General features: G+C 40.1%; 2 protein-coding genes across 4 annotated transcripts; one reads left to right on the plus strand and one right to left on the minus strand.

The window, feature by feature from the left end:
- Positions 1 to 343: 343 nt before the first annotated feature.
- Positions 344 to 5,897, minus strand: THYN1 (thymocyte nuclear protein 1). 2 transcript variants are annotated; one of them, XM_079102119.1, is made up of 7 exons: positions 5,591 to 5,888; positions 3,675 to 3,856; positions 2,509 to 2,577; positions 2,051 to 2,143; positions 1,401 to 1,496; positions 861 to 1,011; positions 344 to 548 (listed from the first exon to the last, which is right to left on the minus strand). In XM_079102119.1, exons 1-7 carry the CDS (start codon positions 5,631 to 5,633, stop codon positions 502 to 504), a joined length of 681 nt encoding a protein of 226 aa, XP_078958245.1. In that variant the 5' UTR covers positions 5,634 to 5,888; the 3' UTR covers positions 344 to 501. The 2 variants fall into 2 exon arrangements, with proteins under 2 accessions (XP_078958245.1, XP_078958246.1); XM_079102120.1 differs by lacking the exon at positions 1,401 to 1,496 and having other exon boundaries at positions 5,591 to 5,897.
- A 226-nt stretch (positions 5,898 to 6,123) lies between these two features.
- On the plus strand, positions 6,124 to 23,150 carry ACAD8 (acyl-CoA dehydrogenase family member 8). Of its 2 annotated transcripts, none has more exons than XM_079102100.1 (11): positions 6,124 to 6,306; positions 9,914 to 10,014; positions 10,424 to 10,593; positions 11,195 to 11,304; positions 11,715 to 11,791; positions 12,172 to 12,309; positions 16,552 to 16,687; positions 17,116 to 17,213; positions 17,560 to 17,712; positions 18,378 to 18,480; positions 20,348 to 23,150. In XM_079102100.1, exons 1-11 carry the CDS (start codon positions 6,201 to 6,203, stop codon positions 20,398 to 20,400), a joined length of 1,245 nt encoding a protein of 414 aa, XP_078958226.1. In that variant the 5' UTR covers positions 6,124 to 6,200; the 3' UTR covers positions 20,401 to 23,150. The 2 variants fall into 2 exon arrangements, with proteins under 2 accessions (XP_078958226.1, XP_078958227.1); XM_079102101.1 differs by having other exon boundaries at positions 6,169 to 6,306; positions 9,886 to 10,014.
- The last annotated feature ends 2,537 nt before the right edge of the window (positions 23,151 to 25,687 follow it).

The following is a 25,687-nucleotide window of genomic DNA, read 5'->3' on the forward strand; positions in this document are numbered from 1 at the left end:
ACAAGTTCATGTCTAAGAAATGAAGTTAGGTTTCACCCCATCTGGCAACTTGCCCTGAATCATTCATTGCTTAAACTGCTGTGGAACCCAGAGCACTTAAGTGGCAAGTGAAGAAGGCTGGTGTAAGAGAAACTCCATACATTAGTTCTGGAAAGTGTTAACAGACCAAGGGACTCTGCCCTAAATCCTGCTATCTGCTACATACCTATTAACGGTAAAGGCAGACGGTAGAGGTGTCTTGCATGTTCCAAGTGACAAAGGAAGCCAGCATGAAGGTAAGAGATCTTCTGTAGTGGAGTATTCCACCACACCCAATGCAGTTTTAGAAGAAAAGCTTTCCAACTTTGACATTAAATGTTTTATTGAAAGAAGTAGGAAAAAAAAATATCTGTGTAAAAAATATCAGGTGAACATAACACACAAGCCTCTGCACACCATCCTTTGTTTTATAAAACCTTGCCACCTTTAGAGTAATGGCTTGTCCGCTGCAGCAATACTCAGTTAACTTGGTTCATTTTCCTCCAGGCTCAAAATAAAATCAAACTCTTCTGCCAAAAAGGACAAAAAAGGAAGAATTAGGTCTTATGTCTCCTCTTGAATGGGGAAGTTAATACCCATCACTGATAGGTAATTTATGTGTTACCAAAGCAGGCAATTATTTTATGGAGTGTCTTACCAAGTGCCAAGCTCTGTTGGGTATTAGATACATAATCATGGGCAACTCAGGACAGAGTCCCTCCCTTGGTGCCACAGATGAGGGCACTGACTTAGGTTTAATTCTGTGCCCAAGTTTGATCAGTTAGTAAATGTGAATCTGTGAGGTCATTTCTGCTATGTAAGGGAAAGGGGCCCACTCTTACCTTGGGTCAGGGGCTGGATTGAGAGCCTCTGGTGAGTGAAGAGAGCCATATCTTTTAAGGGGCCACCAGTAGCTTTGTGAGATTGGTGATAGGTTTTAAGCTCAGCCAGGGAGATGAAACGCTTCATCATCCGAACAAACTGTACATCCACCTAGGTGACAACAGTTTATGGAACAGAAAGATAATGGCTTTCCAGACTCTGCCCACTGCATTTTTTTTTTTTTAAAAGAGCTGAGTTTCACTATATGCCCAGGTTGGACTTGAAATCATGGATTCAAGCAATTCTTCTGCCTTAGCTTCCCCAGCGGCTGCGACTACAGTCATACCCATGCCATCGTGCCCACCACTATTTTCACTGCTTGCAAGAGGCTCCCATGGGCAGCACTGCTAATGTTTTGCTCTAACCTCCAAAAATCAGTGTAATCTCATCTGAGTAAGATCTAGGCTGCATTTCTTATCCTAATAACAACACACATCTTTCTCCTCCCTTTGTCCATCCTTCCCCTTTCATGAAATAGGAAGCATATAGTCTGTCTTTACCATGGACCATTTGGGGTTGTCCTCTTGGCTAGATGGGTCATAATGAGGATTATTTTTCTCAAACTGTGTGTGGTCTGGATAAGCTTCCTTTACAATCTGAAACCAAAACAAAGTCTCCAATCATTTGCCTGCCTGGTCAGCTCCATAGCCAATCTTTAATACATATTTAACTTTGACTTCTTACCCTACTTATTCTTATCCTGCCTTGCTCTAGTGAATCAGGATTCAAATATCTAGAAATAATACATAGCCTAAGGCAAGTATAATTAGGAAATCAACTTTCTTTAATATAAAATTTTAGATGCATGTTCTAAAACTCAATGGTAAAGGTTATCATTGGCACTACCCCCTCCACCAAATGCAGAGTTAATGATTTTATCCTGATAGCTCTTAGATGAAAGAGCTATCAGGCCTGTTTTTAATTGAGAGGTCAAGGATTAGAGATGGAGGAAAAATGCATGCTAGTGGTCCTTAAATGAAGGCCTGCCTTGTTCTTGTCTTTATCACATTTAGGAAGGGACCACAGCAATTTTCTCTCTGTTCTTATGACAATGGTCTTTACCATTACCATTTAAGGTATATCCCTTTAAATCTACACAAATAAGACACTCTGTAGGGAGAGGAATTCAGATTAAACCTGCCCACCTAACCTTCATAAGTCCTACAATGCCTGGTTCTTTGCAGTTGCTATGGTAGAAGAAGGCTTCTTCTTCCAGCTTCATGGCTCTAAGGAAATTTCGTGCCTGTCCCAGGAGAGAAGAAACAAGAATTATCTTTCCCACCAGTGGGAAGTACTAGCTTTAAACAGAAATCAAGCCTACTTTTATTAGATAGGTTTTTCTGTTTTTTAATTCCACCCCCCCACCCCAATTCGTAAGTCTGTCCCCTTTGCCAAGACTCCCAGATTTGTACCAGGACACTGGCCAGAACCAGGCCATTTGCAGATTTCATACAGAGCAATTCACATATTTCTGAAAACAATTTCAGGTTAGGATTCTGGGAAAAGCAACCTGGCCAAAGGGTTCTGCAGCTGATCAGTCACAAGGATCAGGCAGGCATTTAATCTGCCCTAGATCTAAGGACTCCTGCCCCTCATTTATTCCCTTACCTGGTAGTTTCGAACACCATCCCAGCATGCTGTCTGCTTGGGCTGTGCTTTGAGATCCTCAATGCTGAACTAGGTAAGAGGAAATAAGCAATCACTAAACAATCCTTGGCCACTTAATAGGCATATATGGAAGTAGACAGTTCTTCCCAACACTTCCCTATACTACAGGCTATAACAGAAATATGTAATTTCATCATTGAGCCACTGATGATGAGTGAATATAGGAAAGCCTTATGTTATTTTGTTATCTCTTCTAACTAAAAGGTCCAGCTGAATGCATAATCCACATGATAATCTGTTGGTTCCCTACATTTTACCTATTAAAGTATTATGTATTTATTCTATAATATTTCTACTTATATTTTCCCCAGATTATTAAAATGGGTTCATTCTCTGAATATATTCATTCATTCCCTGAATATATACCAACTCTTGGCAGGGAGACACCTAGGAGCATGGCAAGTGGTAAGAGTAAAGCAAGCTAAGATTGAGGTTGGCAAATTACAACATTTAGGCCAATCTAGTCCCATGCCTCCTTCTGTAAATAAAGTGTTACATGAACAAAACCAATCTGCTTATGTACTATTGGCACTTACTTGCTACAAGGGCAGAAACAAGAGAGTATAAGACCCACTAGTTTACAGTACTTACTGGCTGACCTTTTGTACAAAGTCTGCTAGCCCCTTACTACATATAGGATTCACAGAACAGAAACAGGTTGAATATGCCTAATTAAAAAATCTGAAATCGAGGATGGGGATATAGATCAGTTTATAGAGTGCCTGACTGTTAAGCCCTGGGTTCAATCCCCCCCAGCACTGAAAAAAAAAAAAAAAAAAAAAAAAAAAATTCTGAAATCCAGAATGCTCTGAAATGTGCCAATGTTCAAAAACTTTGGACTTTGGAGCATTTTTTATTTTAGATTAGATTTTGGATTAGGGATGTTCAACCTGTAAAGTCTAAACACAAACCAAAAAACTCCCCAAAGCAGAAAGACCTCTGGTTTCAAGCATTTCAGATAAGGGATACTAAACTTGTAGTTGATGGTAATAAAGTGTTGATTTTATTTTTATCTTTCTTACTCTTTGAGTATGATGCTGGTGATCCCATACTAACCTTCATTTTAAAACAGCATGAAGGGATTGGAGACAGGTGCACAAACTCACCTTCACATCTACACCTTTCTCTAATCGGCTCTCTGGCTCTGACTTCATCAGCCAGTAGTTGCTTAGATTCCTCCCACATTTTTTAAAGGCTGAAGTCTTCTGAAGGCTGGAGTTTTCCACTTTAGCTGATGCCTCACCTAAATTCTCAGATTTGGTACGTTTTCCTGATTGCCCCTTCTTTTCTATAGGAGAAGCAAAAAGCAAAGAACTATCATGCTTGCTAAGAGGTAATGTTCTACTGTGGAGTTTATCCTTTGGTCTTATACTTGGATTCAAATCCTGGATCCTGCAAAAAACTAGTTGTAGCCTGTGCCTTTACTCTATTCTTTCCAGTGAGAAAACAAACAAAAGACCTAGAAAATTCTCGGCATTATAATAAATACTCAATAAATATTACCCATCATTATCATTTCATCCTTCCTTGCTCACTGTACTTTATGCTTGCCCTTTTGCTCCTTGAAGATGCCAAGAAAAACTGGAAAAAACGTTTCATCCAGGTCCTTGAAGACATGGCAAAGACTGGATTTTATCCTAAGAGAATTAGAGAATATGTGCCTGGGATACAGTGAGCATTCAATAGCTAACAGTCGTTAAGTTCATACTATACCTGAGGCCCCAAGCTATACATGTTACCCTAACTCTAACTCGGTTAATCTACATAATCTATGAGATGTTCTATTCTTCATATCAAAAATGTGCTCCAGATCACAATTCAGTAATGACAGAATAAAGATATAAGGTCAGGGTGTACCACTCTGGTCTGTCTGAATCTATGCTTAATGAATGTACTGTACTGCCTATAAATTTAATATGTTTCAACATGTGAGATTAGAAGATTAAATATCATTTATGGATATCTTAATTTCTGGACTCAGCATACCTTCCTGACCCACTACTGAACAATCCCTTAAGAGTTAGCAGGCATACTGTAAACACCATGCATTGTTAAATAACTATGTGTTGTAGTCAATCTGGAACTCTTGCCATTCCTAAAAAAGTTGCCTTCCACTGCTTTATTTCTACCTTTCATCCACTTGGCATGCCATTCATCTCTATGAAAATAGAAATGACATCACATTTTCTGGGTACTAAAACTTAAGACTATAGAAAGCCTTCCTATTCTTTAAGGCTGGAATCAAATTCCACCTCCTTCCTAAGGCTTTCCCTATTCCTCCCTCTTCTCATACCTCCCAACAGTTCAGTCTCCTAGGTCCTTTCAGTTACACCTGTTTGCATTTTCCCTTAAAAGTCTTTAAATTTTAAAATTGAAATTTCAACTGAGGCATAATAAGTACATATTAATGGGGTACCATATGTTTTGATACATGTATACATCGTGTAATATTTAAATTGGTTTAAACATTATCTGCCTCAAACATTTATCATTTCTTTATGGTGAAAACATTCAGAGTCCTTTTTCTGCTTTTTGAAGTGTACAGTATATTATCGTTATCTATAGTCACCCTACTGTGTGAGAGCACGACGGTTGTTCTTAAATCCTACCTTAAATTAGTACCCACTGATCAACCTCTTCTCAATTCCCCCCAGTCTCTGTTCTACCCTCAATTTCTGTAAGATCAGCTTTTTGAGATTTCACATATCATACTTTTCTTTCTGTTCACTTAATGATCTCCAGTTCCATCCATGTTGTCGCAAAAGAATTACATTCTTTACCCCAGTATATGCCACCCCATAACGCAAATATCCTTCGTTAACTGGATGAACAAGCAAGCGGAAAAAAGACCTTGGGTAGAATCTTGGTGGGAAGAATAAAAAGATGGTGATATGGGATGATGGAATAACAGACAAATCTCGAAAGCTTCTCACCACAAGGAGAGGACAATGAGCAGTGTTAAGCTGGCCCTAGAGAAAATTCTCTGCGGGGGCTGCCTCTTTGCAGCCTCCGTGCAGCTCACCTGGGCCAGCAGCCCCGGCTGGTCTCTTCCGGGGTCTCGGCATGGTCTCTCTCTGCAAGGGGCTGAAGTGCAGAGGGTTCTGGAATCAACGGGAAGATACAAAAAGGAACTCCACTGCCCTTCGAAACGCGCAGAGCAAGATGGAGACGACGCGAGGAAGTTCAAAGGGCTTCCGATTCGCGAAAAGCAGAAAACTGTACTTAAGGGTGTCAAAGCCTTCCCTCCGTTAACTGCGCCCATTCCATCTCGAATAGCCTGCCCTCAAACTCTTCCCAGGTCTTCCCTTGAGCCCCGTCTCAGCCATGTAACCATTCTCCCCAACATCAGCCCCACCCTCCACAAAAAGGACCACCAAAGACCCAAGGCCGCCCACGCGGCCCCGGGGCTTCGTGGCGGACGCGACTCCGCGGCGCCGGAGCTCCGAGCGTCTCTGGGACTTGTAGTCCAGACACCGCGTCTTCCTGCCTGAGACCAGAGATGCGAAGGCTTCTGGGCGACTACAACTCCCAGGGTGCAGTGGGGTAGGGGTCGTCGGCCGCCGGTCTTTACTCAAGGGGGCGCCGCCGAGCTCTCGGGCTCACCGGCTCTGGCTAAGGCAGGAGCCATAGCTATGTGGTTTGGCCCTCGGAACCTCGGAGTGCGTCTCGGGCGCTTGTGCGGCGGTCTCCTGGGCCCCGCAAACACCCGCCACCGGAGCTTGACCACCTGCATCGATCGTAAGACTCGCCCTGGGCTAGGGGGCGCTAACCCGGGTTTCTGGAACCCGGGCGAGTATCCGCAGTCTTCCCACTTGGCGACCTGCTCCGGGTTGGTCCCGTGATCCCGGACCCGCTCCCCGCTCTGTTCTGATTCCCGCACCCCCTCCCGCTTGCCCTGTCGCTTGAGGACCTCTACGAACAGTTGTCACCCAGGACTCTCCCTGATCCGTTCCGTAATTCCTGGGCCCGCTACCCGCCTGGCCCGTGACCTCGGACCCGCTCGCCCCGCTGTCCTGTGACTTGGATTTGTTCTGCTCACGGTCCGGTGTCCCGGGACCCGCTCCCCGGTTTATCCCATTATTCCCGGAACCACTCTCCGCTCCACTCCGTCACCCCATCCCGATCCCTTGAGCCCCGACTCAAGGGATCTCTGTCTTGTCTCCTCGATCGTGTCCCTGCTGCGACCCATAAGTCCAGGACCAAAGTGACCACTCCCTGCTCGCTCCTGTTTTTTGGGACCAGCCCCACCCTCCACACTGTCTAGTTCCTCCCCATCCTTTCACCCCAGACCCATCTAGGTCACCCTGAATGCTTAGAGAAGTGAAGGAATTTGTGACTTTGTTTATTTCACCAAAATTATTAATGAGAGGTTTCAAAGGCAGTGGGAATGTAGAAACTGGGTGCTGGTCGTGATGGATAAACAAAAGCTCCAGGTAATGCAGGGTGTGTAGATTTCATAACTTAATACCTGAAGGTGTAAAACACTTGTGCTGTTGAAACTCCTGCAGGACTAATAACTATTATTGCAATTGGTAAACTCTACCAGAGATTGCAGACCTTGAGTACCTTTAGGCACCAGGTAGATAATAACTGAATATAACAAGGAGCGATTGCTTCAGAAGTAAGGGATACCCAGCCAATTGGTGACACTTCCCTGTCAATATAACCATTTTTTGTTGTTTTCTGAAATAATTTATTAGTTTAAATAAGTGATAAGTTTCTTTTTGGAATGAATTCCTTAAATTGACAAGAGAGTTATAAATTTGTCACTGAGGTATAGAATACAACATACAGAATACTGTTCTCTTTTTTAGTCTTAAAAGTCCTTCAAGAAGCACTGCCTTTTCTATCACTTATCTGGTAAACAAGGTCACCCTGGTTGATAACAAAGCAGATAAGAAATTGTCCTTTCAACAAATAAGTTAAATATGAGTATTTCCAGCAGCAAGTTTCAGCCATTGAAGGTGCTCTTTCACTTTTTTTTTTTGGTGGTATAGGGGATGGAACTCAAGGGCCTCACTTAGGCTAGGCAAGCATTCTACTACTGTTTTACATCTCCAGCTCTTTTTCACTTTTTTTTTTTTTTTTTTTTTTGGGGGGGGTACTAGGGATTGAACCCAGGGCCTTGTGCATGCCAGGCAAGCACTCTACCAACTGAGCTATATCACCCAGCCCCTTTCACCTTTTTAAAAGAAATTATTATCTTTAAATTAGTCAAGTGAAATCATCTGATTGTATATTTGTACATCAAGCTAATTAATTGGCTGGGGATATAGCTCAATGATAGAATACTTGCCTAACATACTTAGGCCCTGGGTTGGATTCCCCATACTGCACAAAAAATTTAAAAATAAAAATAACTTTTAAAATGCAGCTAATTGATAATTAACACTTGCATTTGATTGTTTCATTGCATATTTTAGTATTAAGTGATTTTTAATAAAAGTAAGATTTATTATGTATATTACAGATAACTATTGCATATTATTTCTTCACACCATAGGTGAGAAAATTTGCTCAATATCTAATGCAATCACCTAATTTTATAGTGGGATAACAGGTTTAGAGAGTTTCCTGACATATTTTTTTTCCTGACGTATTTTGTGGAGGATTTGCCTTTTGCTTACACTTGTGTTGTTATACTATAAAAGCTTTCCTGGTCTGTTTTTCTGCATAGCTTTATCATTTTAGTGTGTGTGTGTGTGTGTGTGTCTGTGTGTGTGAATGAGTGTGCACACACACGCATGCTGATGCCTTGAACTCTACCCAGTAACTCTGGCAAAGTTCATGAAGACTGTTGTTTGTTTTTATAATGTATTTTTTTCTGGAGTGTATGTTTTTACTCAGTCACTGTGCTTTCTTGTGTGTAATGTAATTTTTAACTTGATGTTCCCATTTTTTTCTCCAAGTTACTTTTTTGTTGATCATTCCCTTTTCTAAAATTGACTATTTTTGTTTATCTAAAAAGAATGTATAATTGTATTGTGTTTACTTATACAAAGTTCTTATGGTTTAAATGAAACTATTCCCTATTTACTTAGAATGCAATTCAAATCTATTTCTTTAACCTTTGGTTGTTTGAACTACTTATCTTAGAAAGTAGCCATTTATTCTGTCAAAGAAGAAGATGGTGAAGATTTCTTAATATTTATTGAGCTCTTGCTAAAATTAAAATTCTTTTTTCTTGTTGTACTGGGGATCAAACTCAGGGGCATTTCAACTCCTGAACTACATCCTCAACTCTTTTTTTTTTTTTTTTTTTGAAACAGAGTCTGGCTAAGTTGCCAGGGCTTGCATCTAACTTGCAATTCTCCTGCTTAGGCCTCCTGAGTTGCTGGCATTACTGGTGTGTGTTGCTATGCCTGGTGTAGGATCAAAATTCTGTAGCACTTCTTATATAATAAGATGCTTCCATTATTAGTAATTATATCATCCTTTTTGTGAATAAACCCTGTTCATCTTTGTAACACAGGCACTGTTACATAGTTGATGCTCAATAAATATTCTTTTTTTAGTGTACTTTTTTTTTTTTTCAGTGCTGGGGATCAAACCTGGGGTCTCATGCATGTGGGCAAGTACTCTACCACTATGCTACATCCCCAGCCCCTCATTTCTTTTCTTTCCTTTTTTTTTTCTTTTTCTGGTTGGGAGTAGTTCTGGGAGTTGAACTCAGGTGTATTTTACCACTGAGCTATGTCCCCATCTCTTTTTATTTTCTATTTTGTGACTCTGTCTCACTAAGTTGCCCAAGCTGTCCTCGAACTTGCTGAGGCCTAGAATTTGCAATCCTCCTGCCTCAGCTTCCTAAATCACTGGGATTAAGGTGTGTGCCACTGTACCCAGCTCTTCATTTCTTTCAGTGTGGCTTTATGAGGAAGAAATAAAGAAGATTTTTTACAAATAGGTAGTAGGTAAATGAAGTCAGCTGGTCCATTTGGGGGTAAAGGAAGAAGAAAATGGTGATATTTGCTCAGTCATTGTCTTTATTCATCACTTTTTCCCACTCTGATCTTGTTTACATCCTGGTTCTATTCCATTTCTTTCACTGTGGCTTTTACCTATTTTAGGTCTGCTACTGTACTTGACTAAGTGACTTAGGTAAGAGATGTCTGGAAAGCTACCAAATACTATCCTAGATTGATTTGAGTAAGTGTTAGAACTGTTCCTTTTCTAACTGAAGAAATTGATTAATGATGAATGATATGCTTATCTTCCTGTTGAAGGCTCTATTGTGTATAGAAATTGCTATCAAAAGTCCTCTGTCACAACCTCATAGTGCTTCTTATTGTTGATTCTATTCTCTGACTCCTGTCCTAGAATTGAATGTGTGCAATCCTGCCCACAGCTTCCATGGGACTAAATGAAGAGCAAAAAGAATTTCAGAAAGTGGCCTTTGACTTTGCTGCCCGGGAGATGGCTCCAAATATGGCTGAGTGGGACCAGAAGGTAGGAGTTTTCCTTATAGCTAAATGTTTCAACATATGCTGCATCAGCGACCTTTAACTTCATCTCCTTATAAGCCTAAATGCTCAGTTCTTCTTTTACCAGCTTTTAATGCAAGTAAGAGGATTGATTGGTTATGGGTCATTCCCTTCATAGATGGCATCTGCTCATTTTGTAGATACCTTTTTTTCCTTTCTTATTGAACAAATACTTAAAACCAAGGTAGTTCTTTAGATAGTTAAAAGAGAAGAAACTTTTAAATCCTATGAAAACAATTCTTAGAGAACACACATTAATGACAGACACATTTTGGAAGCCCTATACTCTCCCAAATGCAAACATCCTGATCACCTCATTGTAATGCCTCTCTGAATCAGTTACTGATGACCCTGCTCTCTTTTTTTGTATGTAGGAAGTGTTCCCTGTGGATGTGATGCGGAAGGCAGCCCAGCTAGGCTTTGGGGGCGTCTACGTTCGCACAGACGTCGGTGGTTCTGGACTGTCAAGGCTTGATACCTCTGTCATCTTTGAAGCCTTGGCAACAGGCTGCACCAGTACCACAGCCTACATAAGCATCCACAAGTGAGTGACCAAGCTGGTCAAGCAAAGTGAGGTATTCATGTGGGTTGACTGGGAAATTTCAGATTTATAAGGAAAAGATTAATCATGTAGGTGGATTACTCTTGAGGAACTAGACTGTTAATAGTTCATACTACGTCTTTTACTTCCTGTTGAATCTGAATCTGATTCTCTTGTCTTTTGCTCACAGTGTCAGATCTGCCAGCCTTCTCCAATTCTAGATTGAGCTGGTACCAGCAGACTTCTCCAGTAGAGTTGTCAAGTGCTATCACCCTTTTCCTCAGTCCACAGTTGAAACCTCCAGAAATTTGAGAAAGTAATAGGAAGTACATGTAATTGATTTTTAGGGACTTATGTAACCTAATTAGATGTTGTATCAACATCCAGGTGAGAAATATCTTATCCCTGGTTATCTTTGGGTAGTTCATATTCCAGGAATATGGTTTTAATCTAGTCCTTTCCTTTAAAGTCGATTCTTTTCAGTTATGACTTTCCCATCTTTTTTCTGCTTCTTTCTGCTTTGTTGCCCTTTGTTTTCCCCGCTCCATTTCCTTTTCTTTTCTGTCTTTATTTCTGTCAATGTCTTTTCTTGTGTCCCACTCAGCATGTGTGCCTGGATGATTGATAGCTTTGGAAGTGACGAACAGAGGCACAAATTTTGCCCACCGCTCTGTACCATGGAGAAGTTCGCTTCCTACTGTCTCACTGAACCAGGTGGGTTTGTCATCCCACAGGCAAGATCTAACCGGGAGTGGTATACCTCGTGTGCAGTTGACTACACACTTGGTAAACCACTGTTTACCAAGCAGTTTGGCCATGGAGTAGTAAGAGTCCTGTAACTTGATGTCACAGGACCTAGAGGCCTTTAGGTCAGAGTCCCTCCTGGCTGCAGACCAGAACTTCCTTGCAAAAGGTTAACTACAAGCTAGAGTGTTGGGACAGCCAAAGTGGTCTGCTTAGTGGAAGCAGTTTTTACCAAGGACAGAGAATTCCTCTGACCATCTGGACTTTAAAGTAGTGCATGCTGAGCTCTTTCTTTCTCAGGATGGTATACCAGGAGATGGAACCATGCTAGACCCCTGGAACTTCACAGACTTTCTTGGCCCCTTTTGATCTTGTCTCAGGAAGTGGGAGTGATGCTGCATCCCTCTTGACCTCAGCTAAACGACAAGGAGATCATTACATCCTCAATGGCTCCAAGGTACCAGCTTGCTGTCCTCCTAGAGCACTTGGAGGTCATTCCCACCTTCCTCCTGATGTCCTCTGGTTCCTCAAGTCTATGAGTTAATATTCCCATGGAATTTTTACATGTTGGAAAGAGAAACTGACCCATTTCTCTTTCTTCACCTTCACTGTTATCTACTTCTTATCAAATTCCAAATAATTTCATTCCTTTTTCTTTCTCCTTTTCGTACTCTTTTCAACTAAATTCTTGATTCTCTAGTCACTGTCTTTAGCCCCTCCTCAGTCTCTTTGTTATACCTGTGTGTTCTGTTGTTGGGAGGACTCGGTTTCCCAGATGTTAGGATCAGAACTCGTGCATTCCCTGATCGAAATTCTCCCCCTTCTCCAATCCCACAGGCCTTCATCAGTGGAGGTGGCGAATCAGATATCTACATAGTCATGTGCCGAACTGGAGGACCAGGCCCAAAAGGCATCTCATGCATAGTTGTTGAGAAAGGGACCCCTGGCCTCAGCTTTGGCAAGAAGGAGAAAAAGGTGAGTGATTATTGGACAGGAAGCAATTCAAAATATGAGGCTCTATCACCTGCCAGATCCACCTCTGCCTTAATTTATGAAGTAGATTCACATACTTGGTAACTTGCCTTTGAAGCAATTTCTTCTATTAGGAATTTTGATAGGGGCATATAAAATAGAATAGGACATTTAAAAAAATATTTTTATTAGTTGTTGATGAACCTCTATTTATTTATTTGTTTGTGGTGCTGAGAATCAAAAGCAGTGCCTCACACATGCTAGGCAAGCGTGCTACCACTGAGCCACAATCTCAGCCTCAGAATAAGACATTTCTAAAGAAACATTAAGTTTCTGGGGAAAGTGACATTTGTCAGTTAGTTTTACAAAGCTGCCTGTTAACATCCCATCACCTCTCCTACCTGTACTTTTGGTCTGTATTTCTTATCCAGCTCTATCTTTTGCTGTACTGTTATCTCCAGAAGAGATGCTCATTGAGGATCTAAGGTTGACCAGAATTCTCAGAAATGAAAAGCATATGGGCCATTCTTCTTATTTAAATAAAATGAAACTCATTGAGGCGATTTTGAGTAATCTAAGGACAGTGTTTCCATAGGTACTTTGAAAAATAAGGCATTCCTAGGATTAAGAAACTCTATTGCCAGGCCATGAACAGGAGTCTTATGATAATATAACTAAAGGTGAGATCTATTCAGATTTTTTAACCTAAGTTGTCAAAAACAGCTTCTCTAAGTCCAATTGTACTGTTTGTGTTAGGACTTTTGGGGAGATGTTTGTTAATGTAATGGTCCCTAAATATACTTCTCTCTCACATCTCCTGGGGTTTCCACATTTTCCTACAGGATCCTTCCTGACCCTTCATAACTATCAAAAGTTATGAGCATTAAGCCCCCACCTTTTGTAGCATAACAGGCATTGACTAGATATCTACTATGTGCAAAGCCTTATGCTGGCTCCTGGGACAGGGGGATATAAAATTATTAGAGTCACTCCTTGCCCTGCTTGAGATTATAAAACATATTTCAATATAAACTTATATAATGTGAAGAGTTTGTATATGATATATAAGATATGTAACTGTAGAATTTCTCAATCCTAAAAATGTCTATTTTGGGTTGTAAGACAGACTAATTTATGTAGTCTGATATAGTTCTACATAATCAAGTTATACTCATTCAGATATTTGTGCTTACAAAAATAGTGATAATTGGTAGTATCCATTCAATATTTATGTTGTGTGTTGGCAGTACGCCAAAACTAACAAGTTTAGTATGAAAAAACATTGCAAAGGAGTTGAATAAGCAAAAAGTGGAAGTGTATCTTATACCTCTTCTTTTTCTCTTTTTTTAAAATTTTAGTTGTAGATGGACACAAATACTATATTTTATTTATGTATATGGTGCTGAGACCCGTGCCTCGTACATGTGAGGCAAGCGCTCTACCACTGAGCCACAATCCCAGCCCTTATACCTCTTCCTTTTCTATGTGCACTCACCTTTAAGCATACATAGTTTCATTTTTATTTTATTTTTTATTAGTTTTGATTTATATATTTTTAAATATAAGGGAAATTAGAAAGGACTTCAGTCATCACAAATAGTGTGTGCCTGTTGTGTGCTGGTCATCTTCTTCTAACTTATAGGAGTTTATCAGTAAGCAAAACAGACATGTTCTACCCTTGTGAAATTTAGATTTAAATAAGGGCCAATCACACAAATGAGGTACCTTCCATTAGTGCTAAGCTTTAGGAAAGAAATACAACAGAGTGACACAACCCTAACTGAGGGGGAGCTTTATTACATAGGGACAGACTCTTTGAGGCCCTAACATTTAAGATGAGACCTTAAGTGTTAGAAGGACCATCTCTGAGAATAATTCTGGACAATGATAATAGCAGATACAAAGGGCCTGAGTTGAGAATAAGATTAGCCTACTTGAAAGAGCAAAAAAGAAAAAATTGGTATGGCCGGAGTGTAGTGAGTAAGAAAAGGATAATGCGGGATGAAGTAGGAGATGTAGTCAAAGTATGGTGGACCAGTATGAGGTGCTCCCCTGGTCCCAGAACAGTCCTTTGGGTTGTTCTGGTGGCCTAAACAGCTGTCCTTTCTCTTTATCTGCTTCTTGTTAATCTTTCCTACAAAAACTTGCTTTCACTTAGCATATTTAACACACTGTATTGCTGACAGTTAAGCCTCCAGTTTTGCATTAATTTGATGAAAGAGCAATAAAGACTTGCTTTATCTTACACTTAATTAAAGGTCTTATGTAGAATGAGTTTTATCTTGGAGGGGAGGAAGAGAGAACTTTTATAATAGAGTAACAAGATAACGTGCAAGAGAAGACAAGACAGAGCAGGAATGGGCTCTAGTAGTAATGGTACAGGTATGCAGGGTTCTTCAAAATGTAGAGGGGAATTATCTGTCCTCACTAACTGCTCCTTTCCTGGGACTGATAGGATTATCAGAAGTCTGCCTAGATTGAAGTCCTAGATTAGAAGAGGACTTCTGTCTTCCTGTTCAGGAAGAAGATAGATCTTTTCACCAAAAGGAGTTAAGAGTTAGCTGCTATTTGTATTGGGTTCTTTAGTAATTAGACATTCTTTAATTCAGAACTTTCTGTTACATTCCTTTCCAAAACCTATCCGCCACACTCCTGTACTGGGAATCGAACCCAGAGGTGCTTTTTATCACTCAGCTACATCCCCAGCCTTTTTTTTTTTTTAACACATTGCCAGTTGCCAAGGTTGGCCTGGAATTTGCAATCCTCTTGCCTCAGTGTCCCAAACAGCTGGGATTATAGGTAGTCACCATCAGCCTTTTTGTTAGGTACTTGCCTTTTGGTATTTATATTCTGTTCAGGGAGATAAAGTACATACCATTCAGTATTAGAAGCTTTCAAAGGAGCTTAAAGAGAGCAAATTTGATGATGATTTGGGTGATTGGGGAGCCTTAGAAAGCTTCCTTTAAGCTAGGCTTTGATGGCAGTTGTGATTAAAAAGAAGTCCCAGTGGAAGGAGATGAATTATAGTATGGGTTTGAAAACCCGAAAGCACAGGTAAAGGCCAGCTGCTGAAATGGAGGTAAGAAAAGGATAGCCCCAAATATTACGAGACCTTTGGTAGGCTTAGGAAATGACTGCAATCTTATGTAAAATGTTTATTTTTTCAACTGAAGAGAGCTGAATGTTTTTAAATGAGGAAATGAGATGAAACCAATGGTGTTTTCAGAGATAGAAAGGAACTTGGGTATTTTATATGGCTTATGGATTTCATAATTTGCCTCATTGAGCCTTAAAGTTGAAGTCTTGGAGTACCTGGTTGAGGAGCTGGAAGGAGATTGAATAGTGAGGGCTTTATTTATATGTGAAATATATTAATGAGATTTGGTTCGAAGAAAGAGGTTCTGCTGAGTTTCTAGTCCAACTTCTTTATTTTACATAGGAAAAATGAAGTGATTTGCTCAAAGATGAAAAATGAAACTAAGTAGTTTCATGACATTTCAAATATTCAAAATTTGCTCTTGGCTTATGAAAGACATATCCAGCTATATCCCAGTAAACCAACTCTGTAGGAAAAACAAAAAGCAACTTATATTTGTAGTTTTTGCTGACTCCTGTGATATAAATCCTCCCATCTTGACTGATTTTAAGCCACCACTGTGATATCATAGAATGCTAAGTGTAACAAAAAGTGCGTAATTGTCTCTCGTGAGCTGATGCCAGCACATCACTTGATTTCTTTGCAGCTCAATGATAGACCAGGGGATATCAATACTGAGCATGGTATTCACTTCTTTAATTATAGTATCTTTTAGGAACACTAAGCTTCTAAAAGAAATATGAATGTTATTAATGGCCTTTAGAAGTAAAATAAACTTGTCCAAATAAGCTTTATATTGTCTGTTCTTGTTCTTATAAAGAGCATACTCACAGAGACACCAAAAATGAGGACAGATCATGTACTGATCCTATGAGACATCGTACGAGTGTTTGTGGATGTTAGTCTAGTAGGGTAGACATTAGAAAGTAATTCTTTTACTATGTTTAAAAAAAAGTTTTGCTGAAATAAGCATCTTTTTTGAGTGTTGACAGGTCTTTAAATCTGAACTTTTTCTTTCTCCTCATTTACGTTCTCATAGTCTAAGTGTCAGTGTGCTGGACCCCATGCTTCACAGGCTTCTGTCTACAGGGAGGCCCACCCTGTGTGGTGGCTTGTTGGGCAGCCACCCAGTCCCTGATTTTTGCCAGGTGGGATGGAACTCCCAGCCAACTCGTGCCGTAATCTTCGAAGACTGTGCTGTCCCTGTGGCCCACAGAATTGGGAGTGAGGGGCAGGGCTTCCTCATAGCCATGAAAGGACTGAATGGAGGACGTATCAACATTGGTGAGTGTGAGAAATAGAAAGTTCAGTGTTCCATTTTCAGAATATAGTATTTAGCCTTAAATGGGATGTAAAATCCAATCAAAACCATTTTTACCTATAGTCCTTCCCTTTGTCTGCCCCAATTTTAAAATTACCCAATAGCATAGATTGAACCTCAAGCTCCTCCTATCAGGGCAAGGGGGAGCACTGCATTAGTGATAAAATCAGGTGTATTTCCAGCCCAGGTTTCTTGCTAGTCAGGTTAGATAGCATGCCTCTCTGGCAGAAGTAAAGTTTGCCTTGCCCACTCACTTCCGAGCACATGTATGATTTCTTGTGGTACCTTGGTATTTATAGTGGCAAGGAGAGGAAAGAGTGGGACAGAGAGGAAGAAGGCTTGGGCCAGTAGCATTGTACTTAGGCTCAGTTGGAACTTCTCACTCTTCTAGCTTCCTGCTCTCTGGGTGCTGCTCACGCTTCAATCATCCTCACTCGAGATCACCTCAAAGTCCGAAAGCAGTTTGGAGCACCTCTGGCCAATAACCAGGTAAGGTCCCAGGTGACTGCATTTGCCTTCCAATCTTTAGACCTATTCTAGGGCCCACATTCTCTAGGAGAGGGAGGTTATGATTTTATGGAGTCTGCCACCATCTTAGCCAGAACTTGGCATTATTTTTTTTTACCAAGAATTCTGTTGAGGAGTCAGTAAGATCAAAATGCAGGGCAAGCACAAGTAGATTTAGACATTTCTCTGCAGAGGAGGTTGGAGACTTTGAAACATTGAATTACTTAGAAAAGGCACCTAATTAGAGATGTCTTACCAAGAGTCCCACATCAGGTACCAGTCTAAGCCCCTCTATCTTGTCTGCTTCTCTTCTCCCCTGTTGCTGTAGTACCTGCAATTCCAATTAGCAAATATGGCAACAAGGCTGGTTGCCTCACGACTGATTGTCCGTAGTGCTGCAGTGGCTCTGCAGGAGGAGCAGGAAGATGCAGTGGCTCTGTGCTCCATGGCCAAGTTCTTTGCTACAGAGGAATGCTTTGCAGTAAGTCATAGACCATCTGACCCTCTTGGGATGGAGCAGGGAGCACCTGCTAGGCACAGGGATGTTTAAATCATAAGTCAGCTCTGAAATCTAGCCCTCTTGGGATGCTACAGGAATCATCTCCAGACTTTAGGATATAAATTAGCTTGTGAAAGGCCTGCATGGGTGCTTTTGTAGCTGGCTTTTTAGTCTTCATGCATACTTTATTATGGCACCGATGAAGGGCATTGTTGCAGATGCACTGAACCTTTGGAAAATTGGGAGCAGCCCAGCACCACTAGCCCAAATTTAGTACTAATTACCATGTTTACAATGTCAAAGGAAAAGACATTTCTACAATGAGGCTACATTGCCACTAGGTGGTACCTGAACTTTATATAATCCAGGCCGAATGGTTGTGGGCAGTTTGTCCCCCACAGGTAGTAAGTAAAGAAATGAAAAAGTTAAGTTTCATGGATTGATTGTTGGGAACAGACAGATTCATTAAGTGGACTTCTCTTGCTTTCTGTCTCTACAGAGCTCCCTTATGGGTGTGGGTGGTTATTTGTGAGTTGTTCTTCTCTCATTCTACTGCAGTCTGCCATATTGGGGACTAGGGTGGTTAGGGAAGTCATCTATTCCTCAGTCTTCCTGGAATCAATGACAGCAGGTTCTGGTCCCTGTAGATCTGCAACCAGGCTTTACAGATGCATGGAGGCTACGGCTACCTGAAAGATTATGCTGTTCAGCAGTATATGCGCGATTCCAGGGTCCACCAAATCCTAGAAGGTAAAAATTGCAGAAAGTTATTCTCTTCCTTTCAGAATAGTTATAAGATCAGTGCTTTCCAGACTTTCTATGTGCTGACAACTTCTCAGGATCTCATTAGGCCCTGTCTTCTGGCTTTCTCCTTCCTTCCTTTCCTCAACCCTATTTGTGCATTAGAAAGAACAGTAGCCTGGGAGACAGCAGATGCTTTTTCTCCATGGGTAAGGCATCAGATCAGATCACTCTACTTCTTTCTTTCTTTATTTATTTAATTTATTTTTGTAGATTTGAGAGGAGGTTCAAACTGAGATAGCATAGAGAAATCCTGTTGAAAATTATAGCAGTGGCTTTTTTTTTACTATTGTAAAGGACCTGTTCCTCAGGGATCCCAGAACTCTGTAATTTACAAGGCAAATGTGAACCAGTATGATCACCAGCAGCTACAAATTGATTATCATATGATCTAAAAGATGTCATCAAATTTACTAGTGGATTTTTCATTAAAATAAGCTGTCAGTATATGGATGTCTTCTTGGTAGCCACAGTCTTTCTGTCTGGGAAATGTGTAAGCTGTTGGAGTCAGGCTCAGCATGGACTTCTCCACTCTACCACGGAATATAAGTCCTGAACTGACAGGGTTCTTGTTCCAGCTGGTATAGGTAACTGGGGCTGTCACATGGTAGGAAAAGTAGATGAGTCTCTCTAAGTGACTTCGGCAAAGCAGTGTGGGGGCTACTTTAATGGTGGCCTAGGAAAGCCTATAAGCACTGGCATCCTTGCTTCTTTCAGAGTATCTTTCTCAAACCTGAGCAGGCACCAGATCCTTTGGAGGAGTTTTTAAAACAGGTTGCCGGGCTCCGACACCAGAGTGTTTGCTCCAGAGGGTCTTGCTTGGGCCTGAGATTTGCATCTCTAACAAATTTTCAAATGTGGCTGCTGTTCCTAGTGGGAAAACCACACTGAATCCCTCTGCTCTGGTGTTATGTCTAAATCATAGGATTCTAAAGGTTAGTCTGCCACTTTTTATTACCCACCTACCTCTAATACATGTTTACTGAACACAGTTCCCAGTTCTTATATTACATGAGTATGCAAACATTCACCCTCATTCTAACTGTCTTTTTTTTTTTTTCTTTCGTGGTGCTGAGGATTGAACCCAGGGCCTTGTGTATGCAAGGCAATCACTCTACCAACTGAGCTACCTCCCCAGCCCTCTAACTGTCTTTTAATCCTGCTCTTTCAAGTGGAAATAAACAAGTACATTTATATTAGGTCATACCATCATCTACTTATAGAAAAATTAGAGCAACAATCAACCCTATCACTTTTATCGTGAATTATTGAATAAATCTGGAATTTTAGATTTGGCTTTGAGATTGTATATATTTGTCACCCAAGAGAATTTATATTTTTCTTTGCATTAAAGGCCACTGCTAAAAGTGAAGCAAACAATTGATCCCCTCCTTTCAGAGAAAATGTTTCCTTTTAAAGCTCCTTTTTCTGATTACAAAAGAAGTATGTACTTATTGTTGAAAATTTTATAAGATATATGAAAAGAAAAAGGAAAAGATCACTCATATTTCTACATCCAGAGTTAATGTTTTGGTATATCTTCTTTTTGAACTTTTTACTATGCATTCATACATATGCTTTTTAAAATTAGACACTATTTTTATTATGCATTTTTAAATTTGATATAAGCATTTTTATCAACAGAAGAGGTTTTTTTGAAAAGTGAGTATTATTTCTCGTTTTTTGTCATTTCTCTGTATTTTGGAGAGAAATTCATGATAATCTCATCCCTCCTGGGGATACAAATAATGATTCTAATTTAAGTCCACCACTACACTGCTGCTACTAAATCTTTCCTTTTTTCTCTGTCTTGCAGGTAGCAATGAAGTGATGAGGATGCTGATCTCTCGAAGCCTCCTTCAGGAATAGCACCCATACTTGATATTCTGGCATGGTGGTCAGTGTGCAACCGCAATCGGGGTGGTTCCATGTGGGCTCTTTGGTTCTAGGTGAATTATGGATTATATTGAAGTGCTGAACTCTTCCAGAGTAGAACATGCATATGTGTTGATAGCAGTGTTGGCTCTCAGACTGGAACAGAGTCCCTAGTAGAACTGGAAGAGCTGTTCTGAAGAGAATGTCACAAGAAGACCTTCCACCTTGTTTTCCTAATGCCAGTGAATTTTCTGAACCAAAGTCTGTCTAGATCTGCATTTTCTTAATTTATCTGCATTTTGCTGGTTCACTGGATCCTTCTTCTTGGGGCCTAGGTAGATCCACTGAGGCTTTTCTGGGCAAAGATGTGAGGAGGGGAGGAGAGAGAAAATTCCCTCTTGTCTGTACTTCTCTGTACTGTAGCCTCAAGATTTTGGGATAGCATTTATCTGAATGTAAATCATGGTAAAGTGAATATTTGAGAAATTCTTCCTAAGCTGTGATTTAGGGTGTGTCTCCTCTTCTGGATTCCCTGAATATCAAGGGCTGAGGTTATTTGGAATTTTGAGTATTTGGTTTTCCTTTTTCTTTTGGAGATGCCTATCATCTAAGAACAGTGATCAGGATTTCTATAACACTTCTTGATAAGTACTTTGAGTATATTTTTTCCCCTGAGCTTTCATTTCTTTTTTTGGAACTTCTTCTCTTTTTAAATATTTTTAATTATTACATTGATCAATAAAATTAATTCTTTCTGTACTGTCTCCACTCGTACTAATGTTGGTTTTCTTTCTAGTTTTATTTATTTTTCTTTACAGCTGTTATTAAGCTTTTTATTGTATTTGATTAAATATTTAACTACATTTTGAAGTAATATTAAAAGTTTCCTAGGCCAGTTACTTTCTTTTTTAGAGTATGCCTTTTAAATTATTAATATTTACAAACTAAATTGCTTATGAAATATGAAAGTAGATTTAAAATAAATATGAAAATAGATTTAAAGATAAGGAATTTTTTAGGAAACTCCATTACAAATGATCATTATATTATTCTAAACCCTCATCTCTGTAGGGAAAAAAAAAGTACCCAAGGTATTTTGTTAAACACAGTATTTATAGAAAACAAAATATGCATCTATTGCTACAACAAATATATTCTCTTTTGAATGCATCAAGAAAATTAGTTTTAGAGTTGGGTATGGCACTACATGCCTGTAATCCCATCAACTTGAGAGGCTGAGGCAGGAGGATCACAAGTTCAAGGCTAGCCTCAGCAACTTAACAAGACCCTAAGCAACTTACTAAGACCGTCTCAAAATAAAGAAAGCTGCGATGTAGTTCAGTGGTAAAATACCGCTGGGTTCAGTACCAAAAGAAAAAAAGGTCAGTTTCAGAGAGGAAAGAACTAAGATCAGAAAAAGTACAGGGTTTGTATGGGAGCTGTTGACACTTTTGCTTACTGTGATTTGGGCTTAGCATGGGACAGGAAAAAAAAAATGTAAGTTGAATCTGGATGGCATCTGATGATAGCCAAGGATGGAGTTTTTATTTTATAGGCAAGGGAAAACTATGGAAAGTTTTTTACTCAAGAAGATATGAGTTTAATTCATTCATAAGACTATTCTGGAATGCATATGCCAGTGGGGAGAGACAGAGTGTGAGACATACTTAGTCCGGAAGTTCTTGAAATAGTCAAGATATGAGAGAGTTTGAGCCTGTGCTTGGATGTGTCTTAGAAGATGAAAGGGAAGCGTATATGTGAGCAAATACAGAGCAATATTTAGAAAGTCTGTTGTGAAACTTGAAGACATCTACTTTTCTAGCATTCTAGTTCTGAAAGAATCCTGATTCAAAGCAAAAACTGCTATGTTAATATCTATTCACCTCATAAGATTTTGACAAAATGACAGTTATTAAAAATGTATTTCTTTGGACTGGGTATGTAGCTTGGTGGTAGAATACTTGTTTAGCATGCAAGAAGAATGATGTTCCATACTCAGCACTTAAGGAAATAATATATTTCTGTCACCCTCAGGTATTATTCAGAGATTTCAGGGAAACCTGTATATCAAGTGCTATATTAGATAAAGGATGTATGCAGATGACCAATACAACTTAGTTTGAGACAGACCTATGAACTGGGAAGGCCGGTAAGTAAGAAATAGTTTCAACATGTAGTGGCAAGAACAAAGACATGCATAGAGTGTACTGAACAGGAGATATAGTCACAACATGATGGCCTAGGGCAGAATTGGGTTTCCAAGGATGTCTTAACTCTAATGACTTTTCACATTATCATATTATACTCATGCGGGAAATCTAATTGCTTCAATTGATGTGTACACACACATAAATGTACACACATTTTTTGTAAGAAAAATACTTAGGTCCCCTGTAAAATTTTTCTCTTCATCCTTTTAGATTTGATAAATTAGAAATACTTATTAACTTCTGTGTTTATCTGGTTATTCTTTTACCTTTAAAATACAGAGTTTGCTCCAAAGTGCTCTGCTGTGAATTATCTCTTTATCTTTTGATTTTCACAAGGATGACCTTGCATAGAGTAGGTACTCAGAAGATAATTGTGTTAAATTGCTTGAATTGAGTAAGAGCTCTATAGAAAATGTTGAGAACAAGGTGACATCTGTGCAGCCATATTGTATGAACAAGCCATTTTGGGAACTGGCCCATAAAACACCCCCAGGAAAGGGCGCGCAGGTGCTACCCTCAAGAGCCAATACAGGACATAGGACGTACTGGCCCCCTGGGGTTTATCAAGGCTATTAAGAGATATCTGTCCAAGAAATGGGCAGCTGCCCAGGAACCTTATCTATCAAGGACAAGGGGGCCTGACCCTGACTCATCTTCTGCATAGTTCACCCCTTCCCTCCTCGCTTCTTCCTCCAGGACTGTTCAGTTCTGGTGGGACCCAACCAAAGAGGACAAAGTTTAGCTGTTCAAATGTTAACCAATAATATACAGGTCTTTGTGTGTGAATGCTTGAAAATCTCTTAAATAGAGTGCTTTCTCTCTCCCTCGGGGCCACTCCCCACTCAGCCATTATAGTGGTCTGAGAGGCTGGTTGCAGTCCAAGCTTGAGCTTGCAATCAAACCTTGTGTGTCTTGCGTTATTGTGTGTGCACTTTGACTCTCTGGGGATCGGTAGATATTGAATCCCAATAAAAACAGCAACTACCAGTATTGCTGGCAGATGCAAAAATGACTCTGAATTCAGACTGTATTTGATTACTAGCTCTGCCACTTAACTGTGACTTAATAGCACTCTCTTTAACTTATTTCATCCTATATAAATTGCAGATAATAAAAGTTTCTACTTCATAGGCTAGCTGGGAAGCAAGTGGAAGAATTCATGTATAGGACTCAGAACAGAGTATGTTAGACAAAACACTGTCAATAAATATTAGTCAGCGTTACTAACCTCACTTATAGATGGGCATAGTGAACTATAGAGAGAATAAGTGGCTTGCTCATATTTACCACAGGCAGCAAACTGAACTTTTTCAACTACTTTTCCAAGAACCATTAAAATAAAAGATTGTGACTGGTCTGCTTTTTTTCCAGGTGTATGATGAAATTGCATTTCCCTTTTGCCAATTTTACAAATACAAGCATGTGAAACACTAAGGTTTCTCCCAGGCCTTAAAAGGGGCCATCCACAGTAAAGGTACAGAAGCTGAAATTTCATTACCTCTGCAGCGAAATTCCATTGTCCATCTTTGCTGTGTCTAAACATCTCCACATACCTTCTTCTCATCCAAATTTGTTTTCTCTTTGGTACTCAGGAAGACTAGTTATTCCTGGGTAGTAGGAACAGCAAAATGCCACAGGACAGTACCAGTTAAGGCAGGTGGTTGACAGCTCCAATGGATGGTAAACCAATTCCTTGGGTCTCCACTGTACCACTTCCCCAATTCCAGGTTAGTAGCTCCATTGGATGGAAGAATGTCATGGGAGAAAAGATTTCTCTGAAAATGTTGAAAGATGTCTAAGGAGTTCCCAGAGGGAGGGGGAATTTGACTCAAGACCAGTAGGAAGGATTCTTTGGCATAGTTAATGACAAAGAATTTCAGTATGTGCCAGTCAAAGGCACTAACAGAAGTTTATTTAAGAAAGTAGATACATATTCAAGGGGAAAAGGGGGAATCTCAAGGGAGTCACCTTTGGGGTAAAGCAAGGAATAGTATTTAAGGGAGAATGTGGGCTGTCTTTAAAGGGAGAGACAGAAACACATGGGTGTGGTATTTTAATTTTTTTTTTTTTTTTTTTAGTAGCAGGCTGTGCTAGGAATTGGAGTAGAGGTGGACCAGGGTGGAGTTATATAATTTTGTGCTAGTCTTACCCTCACCTGTGCATTTCCCTCATTTTACATGGGCATGGGTCAAGAACATGTGGGTCAGAGGGTCAGAAATTACAATTATTCCTGAGTGCTTTCTGCATATCAATGACTCGTGGGTGTTTCATTTAAGACTCAGTATATCTCTCTCTTTACCCTAAATCCCAATCTCAGGAGGAGGGTCCCAGAGAGGCAAAAGTGGAGTGGATGATCCATTGAACCAGTTTCTCCAACTGAAAATCAAACCCCAGGTGCCTGGTAACCTGTAGCAGGGAGTGGATGAGAAGGGAAAAAGTAAAACCTTGGAATGGAGAACAATTTGTCACTACAGCCCACTTTGTGGTGAAAAGATGAGGGTGGGGCCCCCTAAAATTTTTTAGCCTCCTCAGGATTATACCAATTATATAGTGTGTATACTACTTCCTGTTACTTTTCTCTCCTGGTTATTTATCCCTTTTCACCCAACTTCTGGATTTATAGCTCCAGCATGCTGGATCTGCTGTCTATATAAACAGGAAGTTCTTAATTCTACCTTTGTTTAGGCAGAACAGAAAAAGGGATTACCAGCACTCCTGACCCCAACAGAGCAAGTATCTCAATACTGAGGGAGTCCTACTGCTTTGGAAAAGTGGATTCTCTGATTTCTGTGTGGCCTAGGCTGGTCTTGAACTCCTGGGTCCAAGTGATCCTTCCCTTTCAACCTCCTGAGTAACTAGGGCTACAGGTGTATGCCACCATGCCATTTAGTTCTGGTGCAGTTCTACTCTGTTCATTTAGTTCTCCCACTCTCCAGCTTCCTTGTGGGCTTTAAACTTTCCTCACATTTTTATAAAGAGGTATACAGACAATACTCCAGAGTGGTTTACTGGTTACCTTAGTCGACACCACAGACCACAGAAATTCTGATCCTTCTACAGAAAATCTGGAA

This window comes from Sciurus vulgaris (genome assembly GCF_902686455.1).
Source record: "Sciurus vulgaris genome assembly, chromosome: 11".
Classification (NCBI taxonomy): domain Eukaryota; kingdom Metazoa; phylum Chordata; class Mammalia; order Rodentia; family Sciuridae; genus Sciurus; species Sciurus vulgaris.